General features: G+C 34.4%; 1 protein-coding gene across 1 annotated transcript in view; it reads left to right on the top strand.

Annotated features, from left to right (window-relative positions):
- PIP5K1B (phosphatidylinositol-4-phosphate 5-kinase type 1 beta) overlaps nucleotides 1–17,924 on the top strand; it is a 270,943-nt gene that overhangs the window by 117,173 nt on the left and 135,846 nt on the right. Inside the window, exons 2-3 of the mRNA XM_074206739.1 lie at nucleotides 9,054–9,144; nucleotides 12,202–12,267. Of these exons, the coding sequence (XP_074062840.1) occupies nucleotides 12,202–12,267 (66 nt within the window). The 5' untranslated portion in view covers nucleotides 9,054–9,144. The remainder of the gene's footprint in view (nucleotides 1–9,053; nucleotides 9,145–12,201; nucleotides 12,268–17,924) is intronic.

The raw sequence follows: 17,924 nt of genomic DNA, 5'->3' as shown, positions 1-17,924 counted from the left end.
ACGATATTTTCATTTTTCCTTGAGTTTGGCATGTCTCTGGGCAGAGAGTTGGCATATCATCTTATGGAGACTCAGAATATTAAGAGCCAGAAGAAACATTAAAGACCATCTAATTCAGCCACCCCTCCTTAGATATACTTTAAAGGTAGGGGGCAGTTCAACAGTTTTATTTGTATCTCTAGAACCTACCACAGTACCTAATACCCATAACAGGAGTTGAATCAATGTTTGTTGATCAACTGATTGCAGATGAAGAAATGAAGGCTAGCTAGTGAAGTCACTTGCTGAAGTTAATTAGTAGAAGAACTGACATTTGAACCTACAGCTTCTTTTTGTCTTTAAATTCATTGTATGCTTTCTACACAGAGATAAGAATTAAAACAAGTTATTGCCAAGTCTAAAATTAGATCATGTTTCAGATCCATGTCCACCAGCAGGCTTATCATATCATTATGGCTATTATTATTTTTATTATCAAGAATTGTCAACATGTCTACAAATGAATATTATGTAAGTGGAGGGAATTTTTATAGGCACTCAGTATGTACTTATTGATGGAAGAATTTTTTTTATTTTACCAGAAAATAACTAGTATTAACCAATCCTACCCATGCTGGTAAGTGGTATGGGATTCCTATTGTTAAATTATACCAATTTTAAATGCATACTATTTTCTTTTCCATGAAAAATTATGTTCCAGTATTTTATAAGAAGTTGATTCCTGTATTTTGTAAGAAGCTGATTCCAACAGCAGAAAAAGAAAATCAACAAATAAAGCTTCAATTAAGGTTTTCCTCTTGCTTTTTTTAAATTTTATTTTGTTTCGGGGATAAAACAAGCATTTCCATAGCATAGTACAGGAAAAAGATGATTGAATATATAACTATAAAACTACTATATACAACTTGTTCTTCCTTTAAAGTTCTCTTTACTGGATTACCCAGTCAGGATTCTCTTTGACATGTTCAGCTCTTTGCTCCTGATACCTTCCTCATAGTCATTGAAAAATAAGAAAATAACCACACCCTTCACACTCAGAGGGTCTATAGATAATTAGCCAGTTTTAAAAGACTCACTCTTTGGGGGGTGGGGTGAAGATATGTAATTAGGTTTAAGTGACCTGTCCAGAGTCACATAGCTAATAAATGTCTGAGGCCAAATTTGAATTCAAACCCTCAAGCCACTATCCCTAAAAGACCCACTCCTGGACACAGGTGACAGGAATTTGCTTTTCAGTATCTGTGTTTCTTACATGTAAAATTTTTTAGACTGATTTTAACTAGACACACACACACACACACACACACACACACCCCTAGTCAGTGTATCTCAAAAATATGCTAATGATGACTGTCATGAGAAATGAAACTCCTGACACAACTGTGACATCAAATGATTCAAAGATTACCAGGGTGGTAGGTGGGTAATACCACTACTATATGAGTGCTATATAATGGGAAGGATGGAATGGCACAGGGTGTGGGAGCAGGGTTGGAGTAAGAGACAGTAGGAAAGGATTGTGACTATGCTATATGTCCAAGTGGTAAATCAGTTAAAAATGGCTAAAATGAGATTGTCCTAGCATTCTTTCTCAGCCTACTTTATGGTTAAATGAAATCATTTATGTAAGGTGCTTTATAAACTAAAGTGTTGCAAATATAAACTGTTAATATAGCTTATGAAAATTGTGGCTTAAGTGTATTGGGAATGAATTAGCAACATTTATAATATATCTCAATGAAATCTTCTACATGGCTTATGGGGAGCAATTCTTCATTGACAATATATTCACACACACCATATGTTTCTCCATTACCCTGTGGGTGAGTCATAATTTTAATTTTTTAGAGACTGTGTAATTTTCCATTGTTTGCAGTGATATTGCATTCTTGGGACAGTTAGGTAGCAGAGTGGATAGAGTACTAAGCCCAGTGTCAGGAAGACTCATCTTTCCAAAAAAGAAATCTTGTCTCAGACATTTACTAGCTGTGTGACCCTGAACAAGGCATTTACTCATGTTTTCCACAATTTTCTCATCTGTAAAATGAGTTAGAGAGAGAAATGGCAAACCATTCCAGTATCTTTAACCAAAGAAAATTCCAAATATACTCTCAAAGATTTAGACACTGCTGGAAAACAACTGAACAAGATGGACCTTTGTTTAAAAACAAAAAAGATAGACCTTGTTTCTGGAAGAAGCTGCACTCTGATACCTCACTGTAGTGTAAAGATGACTCTTAAAGACTCAAAGGCTGGTGATGGAGCACAAACCCTGGCATATTCTACCATGTTGGGAAGACCAACTACCAAAGTTGGTGACAAATTTTGCTTTCTAATGGACCTTGCCCTGCAATCTTTTCTCCCTTTGAGATCCATCCACTCATCTAGTCCTTTCTTCAGGGTGTGTTCCTCCCAGAATCTCCATTTTGAGGAAATACCCAAGCAACCATACTTATTACTTCACTTCTTTCCCTACTCTGCTCTTGATTCTCTGAGTTTCTCTACCATAAATCCTCCCCACATCTTGCATTATTTTCAACCACTTTTATATGTTGTTTTCTCTTGGTATAAAAGTTCCTTAATGTTGAATGTTATATATTGTCTACATTTGTTTTCCCAGTGCTCAGCATATGCAGGGCATCTAGTAACATGGTACATGTTTAATAAATCCTTATTGATTTTTTTACTAAATACCAGACTGACCTTATGTGAAGGCTACATTATCAATAGACAGGCCAGTAGATAATATATAACATTATTTAGCTATGGTCTTTCCCCCCACTCCACTGGAGGCAAAATAACTTAGTTATTTCCTCCCCAATGCCATTATTTATGATATCCTTTCCTCCCATCCCCACCACATAGTAGAAATCTTTTCTCTTTGAATAAGCAGAGGAAAAACTCTTCTAAGACAAATCCTGTCCTTCTTACAAGGAAGAAACTCTAGTTTGCCTAATTAATATTTTATACTGATGGGTTAGACATTTAAGAATAATTAAAAGTGCATTGAATTCAACTCAATAGATGTTTGTGAAGTACCTACCCTATGGACACCCTATGCTAAGCATGCTAGGTATATATGTATATGTGTGTGCATGTGTATGTTTATACACGTATATGTGTGTATATACACATATATATATATTAAAAAAGAAAACAAGCCATGCCCTTAAATATTATACATTCAACTTAACTGTTTACAGATGAGATGAATAGAACAGATATACAAGTAAATAAATACAAAGTAGATTTAAAATCTCAAGTCTAGAAGAACTATGTTATAAAGTATTCCACCCATCTACCAACACACAAGGTGCAGAACAACACCATTATTCTTGGACATGGACAATTCAAAAAGTTGTTTTCTTGACAATGCATACTTCTTAGAAGGGTTTTGTTTTCTTTTTCCAGTTGGGGGAGGTAGAAGATAAAGAAATTTATATGAATTGATAAAGTAAACAAAAATTTAAAAAAAGAAAATAGATATCATCTGTGTGACCCTATGATTCTAAGCAAGTCACTTAACTTTCAACCTCATTTTCTGCATCTGCAATAAAATTAGGGTAACTCTCTACTTTAGAAGGTTGTTATGAGAATCAAGTAGTTATTTTTTAATATAAATTTATTTTTTCAACCACGTGCAAAGATAGTTTTCAATATTTAACTTTTTGTAAGATTTTGAGTTTCATGTTTTTCTCCTTCCCTTCTTTTCCTCCCCACTCCCCTTGACAGCAAGTAATCTGATATAGGCTATGCATGTATAACTATGTTAAACATATTTCCATATTAGTCATGTTATAAAAGAGGAATCAGAACAAAGTGGGAGAAATGAGAGACAAACATAAGGCACAAAACAAATTTTTAAATGAAAAATAATATGCTTTGGTCTGCATTCAGACTCCATGGTTCTTTCTCTGGATATGGATGATTTTCCATCAGAAGTCCTTTAGAGTTGTCTTTGATCATTGTAGTTGATCATCACACAATGTTGCTGTTAATGTGTACAATGTTCTTCTAGTTCTGCTCACTTCATTCAGCATCAGTAAGGTTTCTTACAGAACAAGAGTACTCCATCACATCCATATTCCAAAATTTGTACATCTATTCCCCAAATTATGGGCATCCCTTAAATTTCCAATTCTTTATCAGTACAAAAAGTTGCCATAAATATATGTGTCTTTTCCCCATTTTTATGCCATCTTTGGGATACAGACCTAGTTGTTGTAATGCTGGATCAAAGGGTATGCACAATTTTATAGCCCCTTGGCCATGGTTCCAAATTACTCTCCAGAATAATTAGACCACTTCACATCTCCATCAACAGTGCATTAGGTCCCAATTTTCCCATGTCTCCTACAACATTGATCATTTTCCCTTTTTTGTCATATTGGCCAATCTGATAGGTTTGAGATGGTATCTCAAGAGTTGTTAATTTGCATTTCTCTAATCAACAATGAGAATCAAATGATTCTTAATATATATATATATATATTTGTATGTATATCTATAGTTCTTCTTAAACTTTAAAGATCTTAAAAAATAGTTGATTTTATTTCAGCACTTCTCCACTCATATTCTTAAATGAACAAAAAAAGCACAACATGATCCTGCTAAGTGCTGCAATGGCAGAACACAACATCAATTTCAGAGCATATTACTTGATCAATTTAGTCATTCCTGTCTTTATATATGTGAAGTTTGTAATCAAATATATAGTAATTATTGCATTTTCTTCAGGCATTTTGAAGCTAAAAATGAAGCATATTTTTTAAAAAAAAAGAAAAAAGAGAACAGTCCAGATAATTTTTTAAAAATGAGTTTTAGAATATAATTCATTATGTACAGTAAAAAAATCTGAATAAAACCTGAAGACTTAAACCAAGTATTTGGGTCCTTTGGCAGGCTGTGGAAAAAAATAACCAACCATCTGACTAAATTTTGTAGTGATTATCCACATATTTATGAGAAGACATTAGAAAGCAATGATATTTTATAAGTTGGTATGAATATTTTATCACGTTCCAAGTGGGGAGGCTATATAGTGTAATCATACATGTGTATTTCTTTTCATGGCCATGAACTTTTTCTATTCACAATTTCTGCTATTGTGTATTTAAAATTAAAATTGAGCCAGGGGAAAAAGGTACAATAATGATATTTTTGTAAACAGATGTGTTACACTATATTGAAAGATATAAATTCCTCAGTTGTTTTTAGAGAATACTTATCACTATCTAACATGCTCAATGAATGCACTATTTTAAAAAGGCTAACAAAAAAATTTTTAGTACAACCTTTATTGAGAAGATGAACTATGTCTGGTATATTTTAGAGCATTTTCTTTCCATCTGTAGCTATTTAATTTCATAAATATTTATGCAGTGCCTACTATGTGCCATCTTATCTTTTATTCAATTTGGAAGAATCAGTGTAAGAATTGATGAAAGTGTTTTATGAGAAAGTATGACTAATACTCTTGCAATTTGTTTTGTTTAGTATTCCCCCTGAATTAATTTGGACAAATGCCATACATTTTAGATACACTAGAATTGGTTTCAGAAGTGGGGCTTCATTTCTTAAAATATGGGATGTTTGAAATGAACCTGATTTTAAATTATTTTTGTTAGTGGCAATAGAAGAGCTTAAATTAAAATGAATATTTGCAGAACTTAGAGTTTAAGGTATTGTGAAGAAATGATATATAATATGTCTAAATAATTTTAATGTGTACGCAGAGTGAATTTCATGGTGCTAATAAAAAATATGTATTTAATGTTTTAAATGTTTAGATTGTTTAATGTTAAATGTTTAGTGTCTAAATTAAATTTAAAAATTTAATATTTTATTTTATAGAATGTATTATGTCCTAAAAATAGACATTTTAAAATCTGGCTATAGGACAAATTCAGGGGTTGCATATATCCTCTTTAATCACTGTTACCATGTTATCTGACTATTGTATACATGATAGTTCTGGATGCATTCTAGTTGTATGAAATGAAATCAGGGATTTGACCTTTTTTGTTTTGTATTCTGGCAAATCCTTTATTTTTAAATGTGATAAAATTATGAAAGTTTCTAAATCACTTTTACCTTAAGTTTTCTTATTGTAAATTAACCCTCATTTGTGACATACAATTTCATTTCTTTGTTACATATCAACCTGTATGATTTCACATATTATTATGAGATGTTTGTCATCATTCCTTGACCCATTGCTAGAATACTGATACATTACATCATGTAGAATCTAAGTTTTTTAAGAACAGATTCTAGCTTTCATTTTTGTCCTTTTATGTCCAGTCTCGAAGACAATGCCTCAAACAGGGTAGAGCACTCAATACTGTGTTGGTTTCAGCTGAATTAAATGGAATTTAGAGCTCCGCACATTAAAAAAATATATTGACTATGTTTTCTAAGATATAATCCTGCAGTTTAACATGAACATGAATTTACATTTGGGAAGGGAAGAGAAATAAATATATATTTTAATGGTTTATTATGGTGAAAAGAGCACTTAGAGTCAAAAGACCTGGGTTCGCAATCTGGTTCTTTTTACTTGTTAGCTATACAATCAAGGGCAAGTCACTTAATTATTCTATACCTCACTTTCTTCATCTATAAAATTAATAGATGACTCACAGTGCTCTTTAGGAATTAAACTGAGACTAATTGAGTAAAAAAAATCAAATAGAAATTCACTTGTAACCCTAAAACTCTGTAGAGATGTAAATCTTGATCATTATCATGTGAATGATGAATTAATTTCTTGTTTTAGTTTATCATCTGGCAACAAGTATTTTGAAGGAAAATAATTTCTTCAAAAATTACTTGTTAAAGCATTTGACTTGATTAGAATTGTAGAATTAATAACATTTATCTCTATATCAAAATTAGTAAATTTCATACTCTTTAAATAACTTGCCATTTTATAGATTCTATTCAGCAATGAAAATGGTCATACAAATATAATAAATTTAAATTTCCAGTGTGAAAAACATAATTGATAGGAAACAGATGGGTAAAGATTATATAAATATTAAGTCTAGGTAGGTTAAGACAAACGAAAGTCCAATATATGCCAAAATACTCATAGTAGTCCACATTATGTACTGAAAACAAAGAACTGAAAACAAAGTAAAGGCCCATTGATTGAGGAAAGGCTGAAAAAAAATTGTATAGAAATTTATATATAGTGAATATACTAAATATATTTTATTAATAATACTGACAAATAAAAATAATGAATATAAAGAATTCATAAGAACATGGATAAATATGTATGAATTGTTGCTAATAGTCTCAGAGAATAATTAATGTAATGTTTCTTTTTAACCTTGATAAAGGAGAGAATATAGTATACATTTTCAGATATAGTCATTATGTTGGATGCTTTTGCTTGTTTGTCACTGATTAAAAAAAAGTTTGCTGAAGGAGGACAAAAAGAGGAATTACTAAAATGGCTTAAAATGTCTATGATATGAAAACAAGACATTTTACATGATGTAAATTGGATTCTGTTGCAAACTAAGATAGAATAAATGTGACTTTGAATGATCCTGTAAGATGTAATGGTAAGAATAACATTCATAAGTCTATAACCCAAAGACATTTAAAAAAAAGGAAAAAGAACCTAAATGTACAAATACATACATACATACATATATATATATATATATATATATGTATGTATGTACGTATAGCAGCTCTTTTAATGGTTCAAAGAACTGGAAAATGAGGGAATATCCATCAATTGAGGAATGGCTGAAGAAGGTTTTCTGTTTGAACTAGATGGAATACTTTTGTTCTATAAGAAAAGACACTCAAGGGGCGGCTAGGTGGCATAGTGGATAGAGCACTGGCCCTAAGTCAGGACTACCTGGGTTCAAATCTGGTCTCAGACACTTAATAATTACCTAGCTATGTGGCCTTGGGCAAGCCACTTAACCCCGTTTGCCTTGCAAAAACCTATATAAAAAAAAAAAGGACACTCAGTATACTCTACGAAAAACCTAGAATGACTCATGTGAACTGATGCAAAGTGAAATGAGCAGACTCAAGAGAGCATCTTATGCAGTAACAGGAATGTTTTAAAGTGATGATCAACTTTGAATGGCATAGCAATTCTCTGACAATTCTAAGACAATTCTGAAAGACTTATAATGAAAAATTTATCTGTCTCTAGAGAAAGAACTGAATGAGTCTGAATGCAGTTCAAAGTATTTTCTTTATTTTCTATGACTAACATGGAAGTTTATTTTATATGACTGTTTATGTATAACCTATATCAAATTCCTTGTCTTCTCAGTGAGGGAGGCAGGGGATAATAATTAGACATAATAATATCTGTGTTCTCTGATTTTTTAATTTTTTTTAATTTTTTTTTTTGCAAGTCAAACGGGGTTAAGTGGCTTGCCCAAGGTTACACAGTCAGGTAATTATTAAGTGTCTGAGGCCAGATTTGAACTCAGGTACTCCTGACTCCAGGGCCAGTGCTCTATCCACTGCACCACCTAGCCATCCCCTATATGATTTTGTTTTATTTAGAAAATATTTTCCAACTACATTTCAATCTGATTTGGCCAGTTCAGGAAACTGTTTGAGATTTCTGCTCAGCTCATGTCAATTCTAATTGATATTGGTAGAAGTCCTCTGTACAAATGAAATCCCAAGTGCCCTCCAAAACCCCATCCCTAATAACAGTAATTTATTTCTTTTCTATCAAAAAAAGTCTCTTGGTAGCCAATGTAACACTGATTAAACCAACCTCTAATTATGACAAAAAAAAACACTGGGGGGGGGGGGGAAGAAGAAGGCAGTATCAACTGCAAAAGAGAAATAAAACTATTAGTACACCATAAGACAGATTCCACAGAAGTACAAATAATCAGATTATTTGAGACATTTTATTTTACTGTGATATCATTAACTGAATATCTCATACCTTGCCTAAATTTAGTTCTATTTAATGTTAAAATGAATCTGTAGATATGTTATCATCTAATTAGATGTCCATCAAATTATATATTAACAAATGGTCTTTGTTTTAACAGGAACTAAAAAGGAAAAGAGTAAATAACTGCGCTAATGATTAGGCTACTTGTTACTACCAGCTCCAGATGACTTGACATATACTCCTCAAAGGTATGAACATTTATATGACATTCTTTATAAATTTTACTAATCTCTTAAATACAATTAATTTGGAAGACTGTGGTGTCATTGGTGATAGCACCTTTCCCTAGTTCACTGTCAGGTCTTCCCACTCCATTTGGATCCTGTTTTGTTTTTTTTTCTGAAACTCTCTGTAAAGGATCTAACATAAATCACTGTAAGCCTTTTTTCTATTCTTTTAGTGTCTCAGCGGTACCATTTGGAGAGTGGAAAGATGTGTATAGACTTTTATTGGGGTATGTTGAAATGTTATTAAAATAAGAGTATTTCTCCCCAAAATAGCGAGAAGAGAGACATCACTTTAAATTTTTTGTAAATCTCTTTAATATCTGGATTAAAAGAAGTCTCTTCTGTTTCAGATTATGACAATATGTTCTTTCACTTAACATATATGAAGGAAATCCAGCTTCACACAGATACTTAGTTGGAAAAGAGGAATATTTTAAAAAGTCAATAGCGTATTATGGTTTTGTCCTTTTGAACCTGCTAAAAGAATCTCAGAGACTCTCAGAGGTATTCTTATCATAATGGAGAACCACTGCTCTAGTCCAATTACACCATTTTTCCAATAAGGAAACTGAGATGCAGAGCAGTGAATTGATTTGTCCAAGGTTACCCAATTATTGAGAGGTAGAACCAGGATTCCAGCCTAGATCCTTTGATCTTGACTCTAGTATGCCTTCCACTGTTCCATGTGCCAATAGAAAAAGAAGACTTTTTGTAGCAATTTACTCTTTCATTCCCTTCACTGCCTATGGAATCAGAGATGAAACAAAAATTAATGGGAAAATACCTTTTTGTAATTTTTCCTTATTCACATTGATAACCAACCTTTCATTAAGCCTTAGCCACTTCTGTTAAGATTCAGATTCCCCTTTGGAAAGTTATAGTTTAATAAGCTGCAACAGGCTTAGAAATGAAATTGCAAAAAATGGTATCCTTTGAAACAGCTATTGAGTATTTTTATTTCCCTACTATGTTAAATGTTCCTAGGTCTAAGCTCTTTATCTTAATTGGAACCATTATCTCACCTAAAATTGAAGGTATAAAATTGATTCCTGTGATTAAAATAAATATCACCCTAGGAGCCTTCTCATGAAAACTCATGGATTTTCATAGTAGTCAATTAGTTTTGGGGCCACATAGGTCAAGAAAGTTAAAATGAATCATGTGCAGTATCATTTTGCATTTAGCTCAACAGTTCAGAAACTATTCTATAGTTATCACTGGTTAAATTGGTATTTCTGATAAACTTTGGCAGTTTCAATGTAAAGGCTTGGTTGAGCTGTGATTCTGTTTGTGTGAATTCTTTCTCCTATAGTACATGATATAATCCTATCATGTTGTAGCATTCTGATGAAGTTTTAGCTAGTATCTACCTCAAACAATGGCAACCTTCCTCTCATGTTAACGTGTTTGGTAGAGAACATATAGTCAAGTCAGCCTTCAAAATATGTTGTCCTTATGTAATCTACATTCAATTGGATTGAATTGATTCTAAAGTTTTTGTGATCTTTAAGTATGCCACATTTCCTACATATAGTAAATGAGCTGTCTTTGAACTATTGCTCTACTCTAGGGAAGATTTTGTTGTGGGTATTTTTTGTCAGATCCTACTCTAGCCTCCTATAAAGGATCTTTTATCAGGTAAACAAAAGAAAAAATAGTTTAAAAAAAGAGCAATTACTAAGTAATTAACATTGCCCTAGGTACTTGGAAGTTAAAGAATGTATCTTTCATTTAGAAATTAATTCATTTCTATTCATTGAATATATACAAATAAAATAGAAGAATTATAACATATAAAGAACATTTGGTTTTTTTATCTGGAAGAACAGAGATATAAAGAATGATTTCATTCTGAGGAGAGAAAGAGGAAGATGAGAGACTGGTATTCAGTTGTGTTTTTCTTTATTCTGTTTGGAGAGATCATAGTCAATTCTCTATGGCAATCCAGATAGAATTGTGGTATGGTGGATAGAACTTGGACCTGGAGGCAAGAGACCTGGTTTTGAATCCCACCTTTGGCATTTATTACATTTGTGGGCATGTCATCTAACCTTTCAGGACTTCAATTTTCTCATCAGTAAAGCAGGGATAATGAGACTTAGTATTTCTCATAAGTCACTAAGAGGAAAGAACTTTGCAGATGTTGACATCTCTTGTAAATGTGAAGCTCATTATTAAAACTGATGATTTATAAGAACACCTTGCCCATACAACAACCTGTTTAATACACAAGTGAGACATTATTATTATCATCATCATCATTTTATAGATAAGAAGAACAAGTATCAGGAAGTTATTTGATTTGCCCATGGTTACATTAATAGTCAGTGATGAAGATGGAATTTCACCCTACTCATTTCAGTTATGCTGTATTTATTTGGCAACCTCGAAAGACTCAGAATTGGGTAAACAGAAGTTTAAAATACAAAAACATGTTTTAATGTTTCTTAAATGCTTATAACAGTCAGAAGTGTTATTGAACTCTGTTCATGCAGAATGGCTATAAAATATAGAACATAAGTCATACAAAATGACTATAATGATATACATAAATCTCTTCTGCTGTGATAAAAACATATGCATATATTTTGCACATATGTATACATATTTAATCACAACAGAAGTTATATATGAATACATATTTTATCACAGAAGTGATATATAATCATATAACACATTCATATATATATAGAACAGAAATGCAGCTGCAGGTCCTTTTTTTAGTAAAGGAAGTGGTTTTGTAGGGAGAACTATATTACCATAATAATAAATACTTTAGATTTTTATGATGTCTTTATTTTTAAAATATGAAAGTTAAATATTTTATTTCCCATTAATTATGGCTCTTCAAAAAAGTTTTGAAAGGAGGGAGTAAAATTTTTCAGTATTTTCATGTAATTGGATCCAGTAGTTAAAAAATATTAACCAAACTGGAAATTTTAGATAAGAAGCCATAAACCACAATACTGTGCTTTATTTTACAAATCTAAATAGGAACATCTTCATGTTCTCTCTTAGATGTCTGCCACTGAAAATGGAGATGCGATATCAGGAAAACAAAATGAGGAAAAAACCTATAAGAAGGTAAATGTTCGTTTTATTTGTTTCTTGGTACCTTCCTTGGGATAAAGAGTGCCTTTATTTTCCTGAGAATCAGCATGTCATCAGAGAGCTAGCTTCACAGTCAAGAAAGAGCTAGCTTTCATGATCACTTCTGACATGTACTGGCTCTGTAACCCTTGACAAGTGATTTAACTTCTAAATGCTTTTAGTGGCTCTCTAAAACTGTAATGCAGAGAAACTTCTAACCTGCATTGACAGAGGGATTTAATCATCTCTAATGCAATGATTAGATTCCAGGTCTAGTCTCTTTTTATCCCTATTCCCAATATAATCCCAGGTTAACACAAAAATAACTTAAAATTTTTTCTTCCTCCAAAGCAGTTATTAGGAATATTTTTCTGCTCTAAAAGTACTCAAAATCTCTTTAGTCTTCATTCATTCATTTATTTTTTATTAAGCTCCTGCTATTTTCAAGTACTTATAAGCACTCTTTACATAAAAAGACAAATACCTGATCTTTAACTGAAAGGTTTCATGAGAATACACTTTTTTGTCCTCCCAAAAAGAACTCCTTAATCTATACTTCCTGCTGAAGAAACATAGAAAATGATACTTTTTTTAGATTTCTTTGCCCTTCCTCTATTTTTACATTTTGACCTTTATTTCATAAAATTTTTTCAGACTTACCCAAATTCATTTTTTTCTACAGATATGCTTTTTTAAAAATTTTTTAAAATTTATTTTTTATTCTCATTTTGTACAAATTTTTTTTACATTAATAAAATATTCTTGTTTACAAGTAAACAAAATGCCCCTCCCCCCATGAATATTAGATAGACTTGCTTGGGTGAAAAAAGTAAAGGGGAAAGAAAAAATTAAAATTAAAAAAATAATAGTAATAATTGTAGGTATGGCCAGGTGGCGCAATGGATGAAGTACCAGCCCTGGAGCCACGAGCACCCAAGTCCATATCAAGCCTCCTAAACCCAACAATCACCCAGCCATGTGACATGCAAGCCACCCGATCCCCAATGCCCTGCAAAAACCAAAAAGAAGAAAAAAAAAGACCCAAAATAAAATAAAATAGTAATAATAGTAGGGGTGGCTGGGTGGCCCAAGAGCATTGGCCCTTGAGCCAGGAGCACATGGGTCCAAATCCAGCCCCAGACACCCAAAGGTTACCCTGCTAAGTGGCTCCAGGCAAGCCACTCAGCCCCATTTGCCCTGCACCCTCCCCCAAATGATAATAACAAAAAATGTGCTTCAGTCTTTGTTCTAACACCAACAACTCTGTCATGGGTGGATCACATTCTTTATGTTAAGTCCATCACAAAAGTTACTTCCATATTTTTCCAACATTGCCATTGCTGATCGCAACTCCCTCCTTTCTTATTTCTCCACTATCATGTACTATATTTTCTCTCTCCTTTCACTCTAACTCTGCTGTAGGGTCGCTGAGTGGTACAGCAGACAGATCCCTGGTCCTGGGGCCAAGAAGCCCTGAGCCCCCATACCACCCCTTAGGCCCAGAATCCACCTGGCCCTATGGTCCTGGGCAGGCCTTCCAATCCCAGTCCCTCGCAAGAAATAAAAAAGAAAATGTGTTATATCTGACCACTCTCCCCCCATGGTCCATCCTCTCCTCCTTTATTCACATCCCCACCCCTTCCCCCTGCTCCCCCCTCCTTCTTACTCCAGATGTCTATACCCCATTGAGTATATTTGCTGTTTCCTCTCCTAGCCATCTCTGATGAGAGCAAAAGTTCCCTCATTCCCCCTTGCCTCCCCCCTTCCATATCATTGCAATAGCTCATTGTAATAAAAAAAAATCTTATTATGTGAAATGTCTTGGACTATTCTCCCTCTCCTTTTTCTTTCTCCCATTCCATTTCCCCTTTTTTTCTATTGACTCCATTTTTACACCATGTTTTATCTTCGAATTCAGCTTTCTCCTGCGCTTCAACTATAAAAGCTCCCTCTACCTGCTCTATTAACTGAGAAGGTTAATATGAATATTATCAGTATCATTTTTCTATACATGCAGTTCATCCTCATTAAGTCCCTCATATTTTCCCCTTCTCCTCCAATCTCCATGCTTCACCTGAGTCCTGTAGCTGAAAATCAAACCTTCTGTTCAGCTCTGGCCATTCCAAAAGGAACCTTTGAAATTCCCCTGGTTCATTGAAAGTCCCTCTTTTTCCCTGGAAGAGGACATTCAGCCTTGCTGGGTAGTTCATTCTTGGCTGCATTCTAAGCTCTTTTGCCTTCCAGTATATTGTATTGCAAGCCCTACAAGCCTTTAATGTAATTGCTGCTAAATCCCGTGTGATCCTGACCTGTAGCTCCCTGATATTTGAACTGTGTCCTTCTGGCTGCTTGTAATATTTTCTCTTTGACTTGGGAGTTCTGGAACTTGGCCATAATATTCCTAGGGGTTGGTTTTTTGGGATCTCTTTCTCGGGGGGATTGGTGGATTATCTCCATTTCTATTTTGCCCTCTGCTTCTAGAATATCAGGGCAATTTTCCTGTAGTAATTCTTTGAAAATGATGTCAAGGCTCTTTTCCTGATCATGACTTTCAGGTATTCCAATAATTTTTAAATTATCTTTCCTAAGTCTGTTTTCCATATCAGTTGTTTTTTCAATGAGATATTTCACATTTTCTTCTAATTTTTCATTTTTTTAGTTTTGAAGTATTGATTCCTGATTTCTGGTAAATTCATGAATCTCCCTGAATTCTATTCTTTGTCTGAAGGATTTGTTCTCCTCAGAGAGTTTTCTTATCTCTTTTTCCATCTGGCCAATTTTGCTTTTTAAAGCATTCTTCTCCTCAATAACTTTTTGAACTGTTTTATCCATTTGACCTAAGCTGGTTTTTAGTATGCCGTTTTCTTCAGCATTTTTTTTGATTTCCTTGACTAAGCTGCTGACTTCATTTTCATGTTTTTCCTGCATCTCTCTCCTTTCTTTTCCCAGTTTTTCTTCCAACTCCCTCATTTGATTTTCAGTCTTTTTTGAGCTCTGTCATAGCCTGAGCCAATTTCTGTTTTTCTTGGAGTCTTTAGATGCAGGAGCTTGTGCTTCCTCATCTTCAGACTGAGTATTTTGATCCTTCTTGTGCTCATTTGCAAAATATTTCTCAAGTCTTCCTCTTATTTCTCTGCTTGCTCATTTTCCCAGCCTGGGCCTGGTTTTGGGGTGCTTCCTGAGCTTTTGGGACACTCCCACAAGGGTCTCAGTGTGTGAGGCTCTGTCCTCCCACCTGGTCTGTGAATGACCATAAGTGCCCCCCTCTGCCACGGGCCGAGGTGGGGGGGCCTAGACTGGGATCAGGATCTGAATGTGGTCAAAGCCCCAGAGTCCTGTTCCAGGGGCAGAGGACAGAGCTAAGCAGTCTCTCTCTCTTCACTCCCCTCCCTCAGCTCAATGGGCTCATGCCCTGGGGGCTCCTGCTTTTGGGCTCCTCCTGCTTCTGTTTCTGGGTCTGGACTGCTGAAAGACCAAGCTGCTGGCTGTGTGCCCTGAGGGCTGGGCTCCATGTGCTCACTCTGGCAGAGGTCCCCCGCTGTTCCCCCACTTTGTGTCCGGTGCTCCCCGGGGTGCAGCTCAGGAGACTTCCCCGCTGCTGTGAGCCACGGCTCCCAGCGCTCTGGGGCTGCCTCCGGGAGGCTGAAGTTCTTTAGCTCTGGCGGGCCACTCCTCCAACGGGCCGCCCCTCCAACCCCAGGGAGCAGAGCCTTTCTGCTCTTTTCCTGGTTACCTTGAGTAGGAGAACTGCCTCACTGGGTCCCTCTGTGGGTTCTGTCTCTCCAAAGTTTAGTTAGAGTCCTTAGCTTATGAGTTTTATCAGAGAGCTCCTAAGACTTGATCCCTTCATGTTGCTGTCTTGGCTCCGCCCCCCCCTACAAATATGCTTTAATAAATTCTTGACTCCTAGAAACAAAAGTATCTCTTTGCAAACATTATTTGGTAAAATATGTTCCCAAACACTTTGGTGTTAATGTTTTGCCATTATAAATTGTCTACATCATTTAGCTTTACAAAGGTTCCTAAGCGGCTGCTTCAGTTCTCTCTCAGCAGGTAGTGAGTGTGCTCAGAGGGAAAGAGGAAGGATGTACATGGGGCTAAAAAGAAGATAAATTGTTTTTTCCTAGATAACTTTTTTGTCTATGCCAAATATCTGGGAATGGTGATGAACTATGTGTCTATTATTCAAATACTATCCTATCCAAATTTGGCAAGATTTTATAACAGAGAATTGGTCACATAGAAATGAATTTCCTCAGCCACAGAAACTCACAATGACTAATGAATGTAATGGTTGTGATCTATGTCAATGGAGGACTCACACTAATGAAATTATAGATATTTGAAATATCAAATTCAGTGCTAGTCTAACCACATGAAGTTCGAGGAAGGACAATATAGCCCTAGCAGTTCCAATTTCATTTTTATGTGGGCAAAATCTCCCATCCATGTGCAACTCATCCAGTTTGCAGACAACCATATCTGAAAAGGCACAGAGGAATTTGTCAAACCAATTAGATTTGGTATTTCATCAATAGAGGGAAAAGGAATTAGAAATTTCATCTCACCATTTGTTGTAAAATCTGACATTATTTAGTAAAAAAAAAAAATCATATTCTACTTTACCTAAAACCAAATGCTATCTAATCCCTGTAAGTCCCCTATGGAAATTAGTCCAATTTGGGTCCAAAGTAGTGTTTTCTAATTTGACAGCATACCATTTATTTGGGTGAGTTTAAAAATGCATGCCAATCAATGAAAATTGAGGCAAACTGCTTAAATTAATTCTGACCACTTCTTACTTAAGAAACATAGGAAAATAAAAGAAATATAAAACTGCTAAACTTAATTCTGACAACGATATGACAGCAACAAGAGAAATTAACTACCTTGGAGTGAAGAAGAATGTAAAATAAAAAAAGAATGTAAAATCGGGCTTAAAAAGCATTCCATTTTAGGAAAGAAGATTTGAAAAAATTAGAGAAAAGATAGTTATGATCACATGGCTAGATATTCTGAAGATGAATTTGACTTAGGAGATGGATAGATGTAGAAAAGGGCATCAGGGTGATGCAGTGCAAAGAGTACCAGACCAGGAGTCAGGAAGACTCGTTTTCCTGAATTCAAATGTGGAGCAAGTCACTTAACCCTGGTTAGCTCAGTTTCCTCATAAGTAAAATGAACTAGAAAAGAAAATGGCAAGTCACTCCAGAATCTTTACCAAGAAAACTCAAAATGAGGTGATGAAAAGTCAGACAATGCTGAGATGAGTGAGCAATATTAACAAAGCTGAGAAAGTACTGAAAAGCTATTTTTGAGTAATCCAGACGTGCAAGAAAATGGGAAACAGTTTAATAAAAACAATGTGATTATACAGAGAGGTCTCTATTCAACTCCATTTGTAGATAGATGAATACACAAGATGGAAGGAGATAACAAACACATAAACAAGAATGACCTTAAAGTATGGCATACACATATTATAAAGATTGAAACTTAGAATAAGCTCAGAAATGCCATTGAAATGTCACTGAAAATTCAAAATGATTTCCTAAAGATTCAAAGAAAACAAATTAAAGACAAAATAGCCAAATCAATGTCAGTAGATATTTTAGAAATCATGGAGAATAAGCAAAATGCCAGAAGACTAA

Source organism: Macrotis lagotis, chromosome X (genome assembly GCF_037893015.1).
Source record: "Macrotis lagotis isolate mMagLag1 chromosome X, bilby.v1.9.chrom.fasta, whole genome shotgun sequence".
Taxonomy (NCBI): domain Eukaryota; kingdom Metazoa; phylum Chordata; class Mammalia; order Peramelemorphia; family Peramelidae; genus Macrotis; species Macrotis lagotis.
The sequence above is the reverse complement of the archived record's forward strand: the minus strand, read 5'-3'. Positions and strand labels throughout refer to the sequence as shown.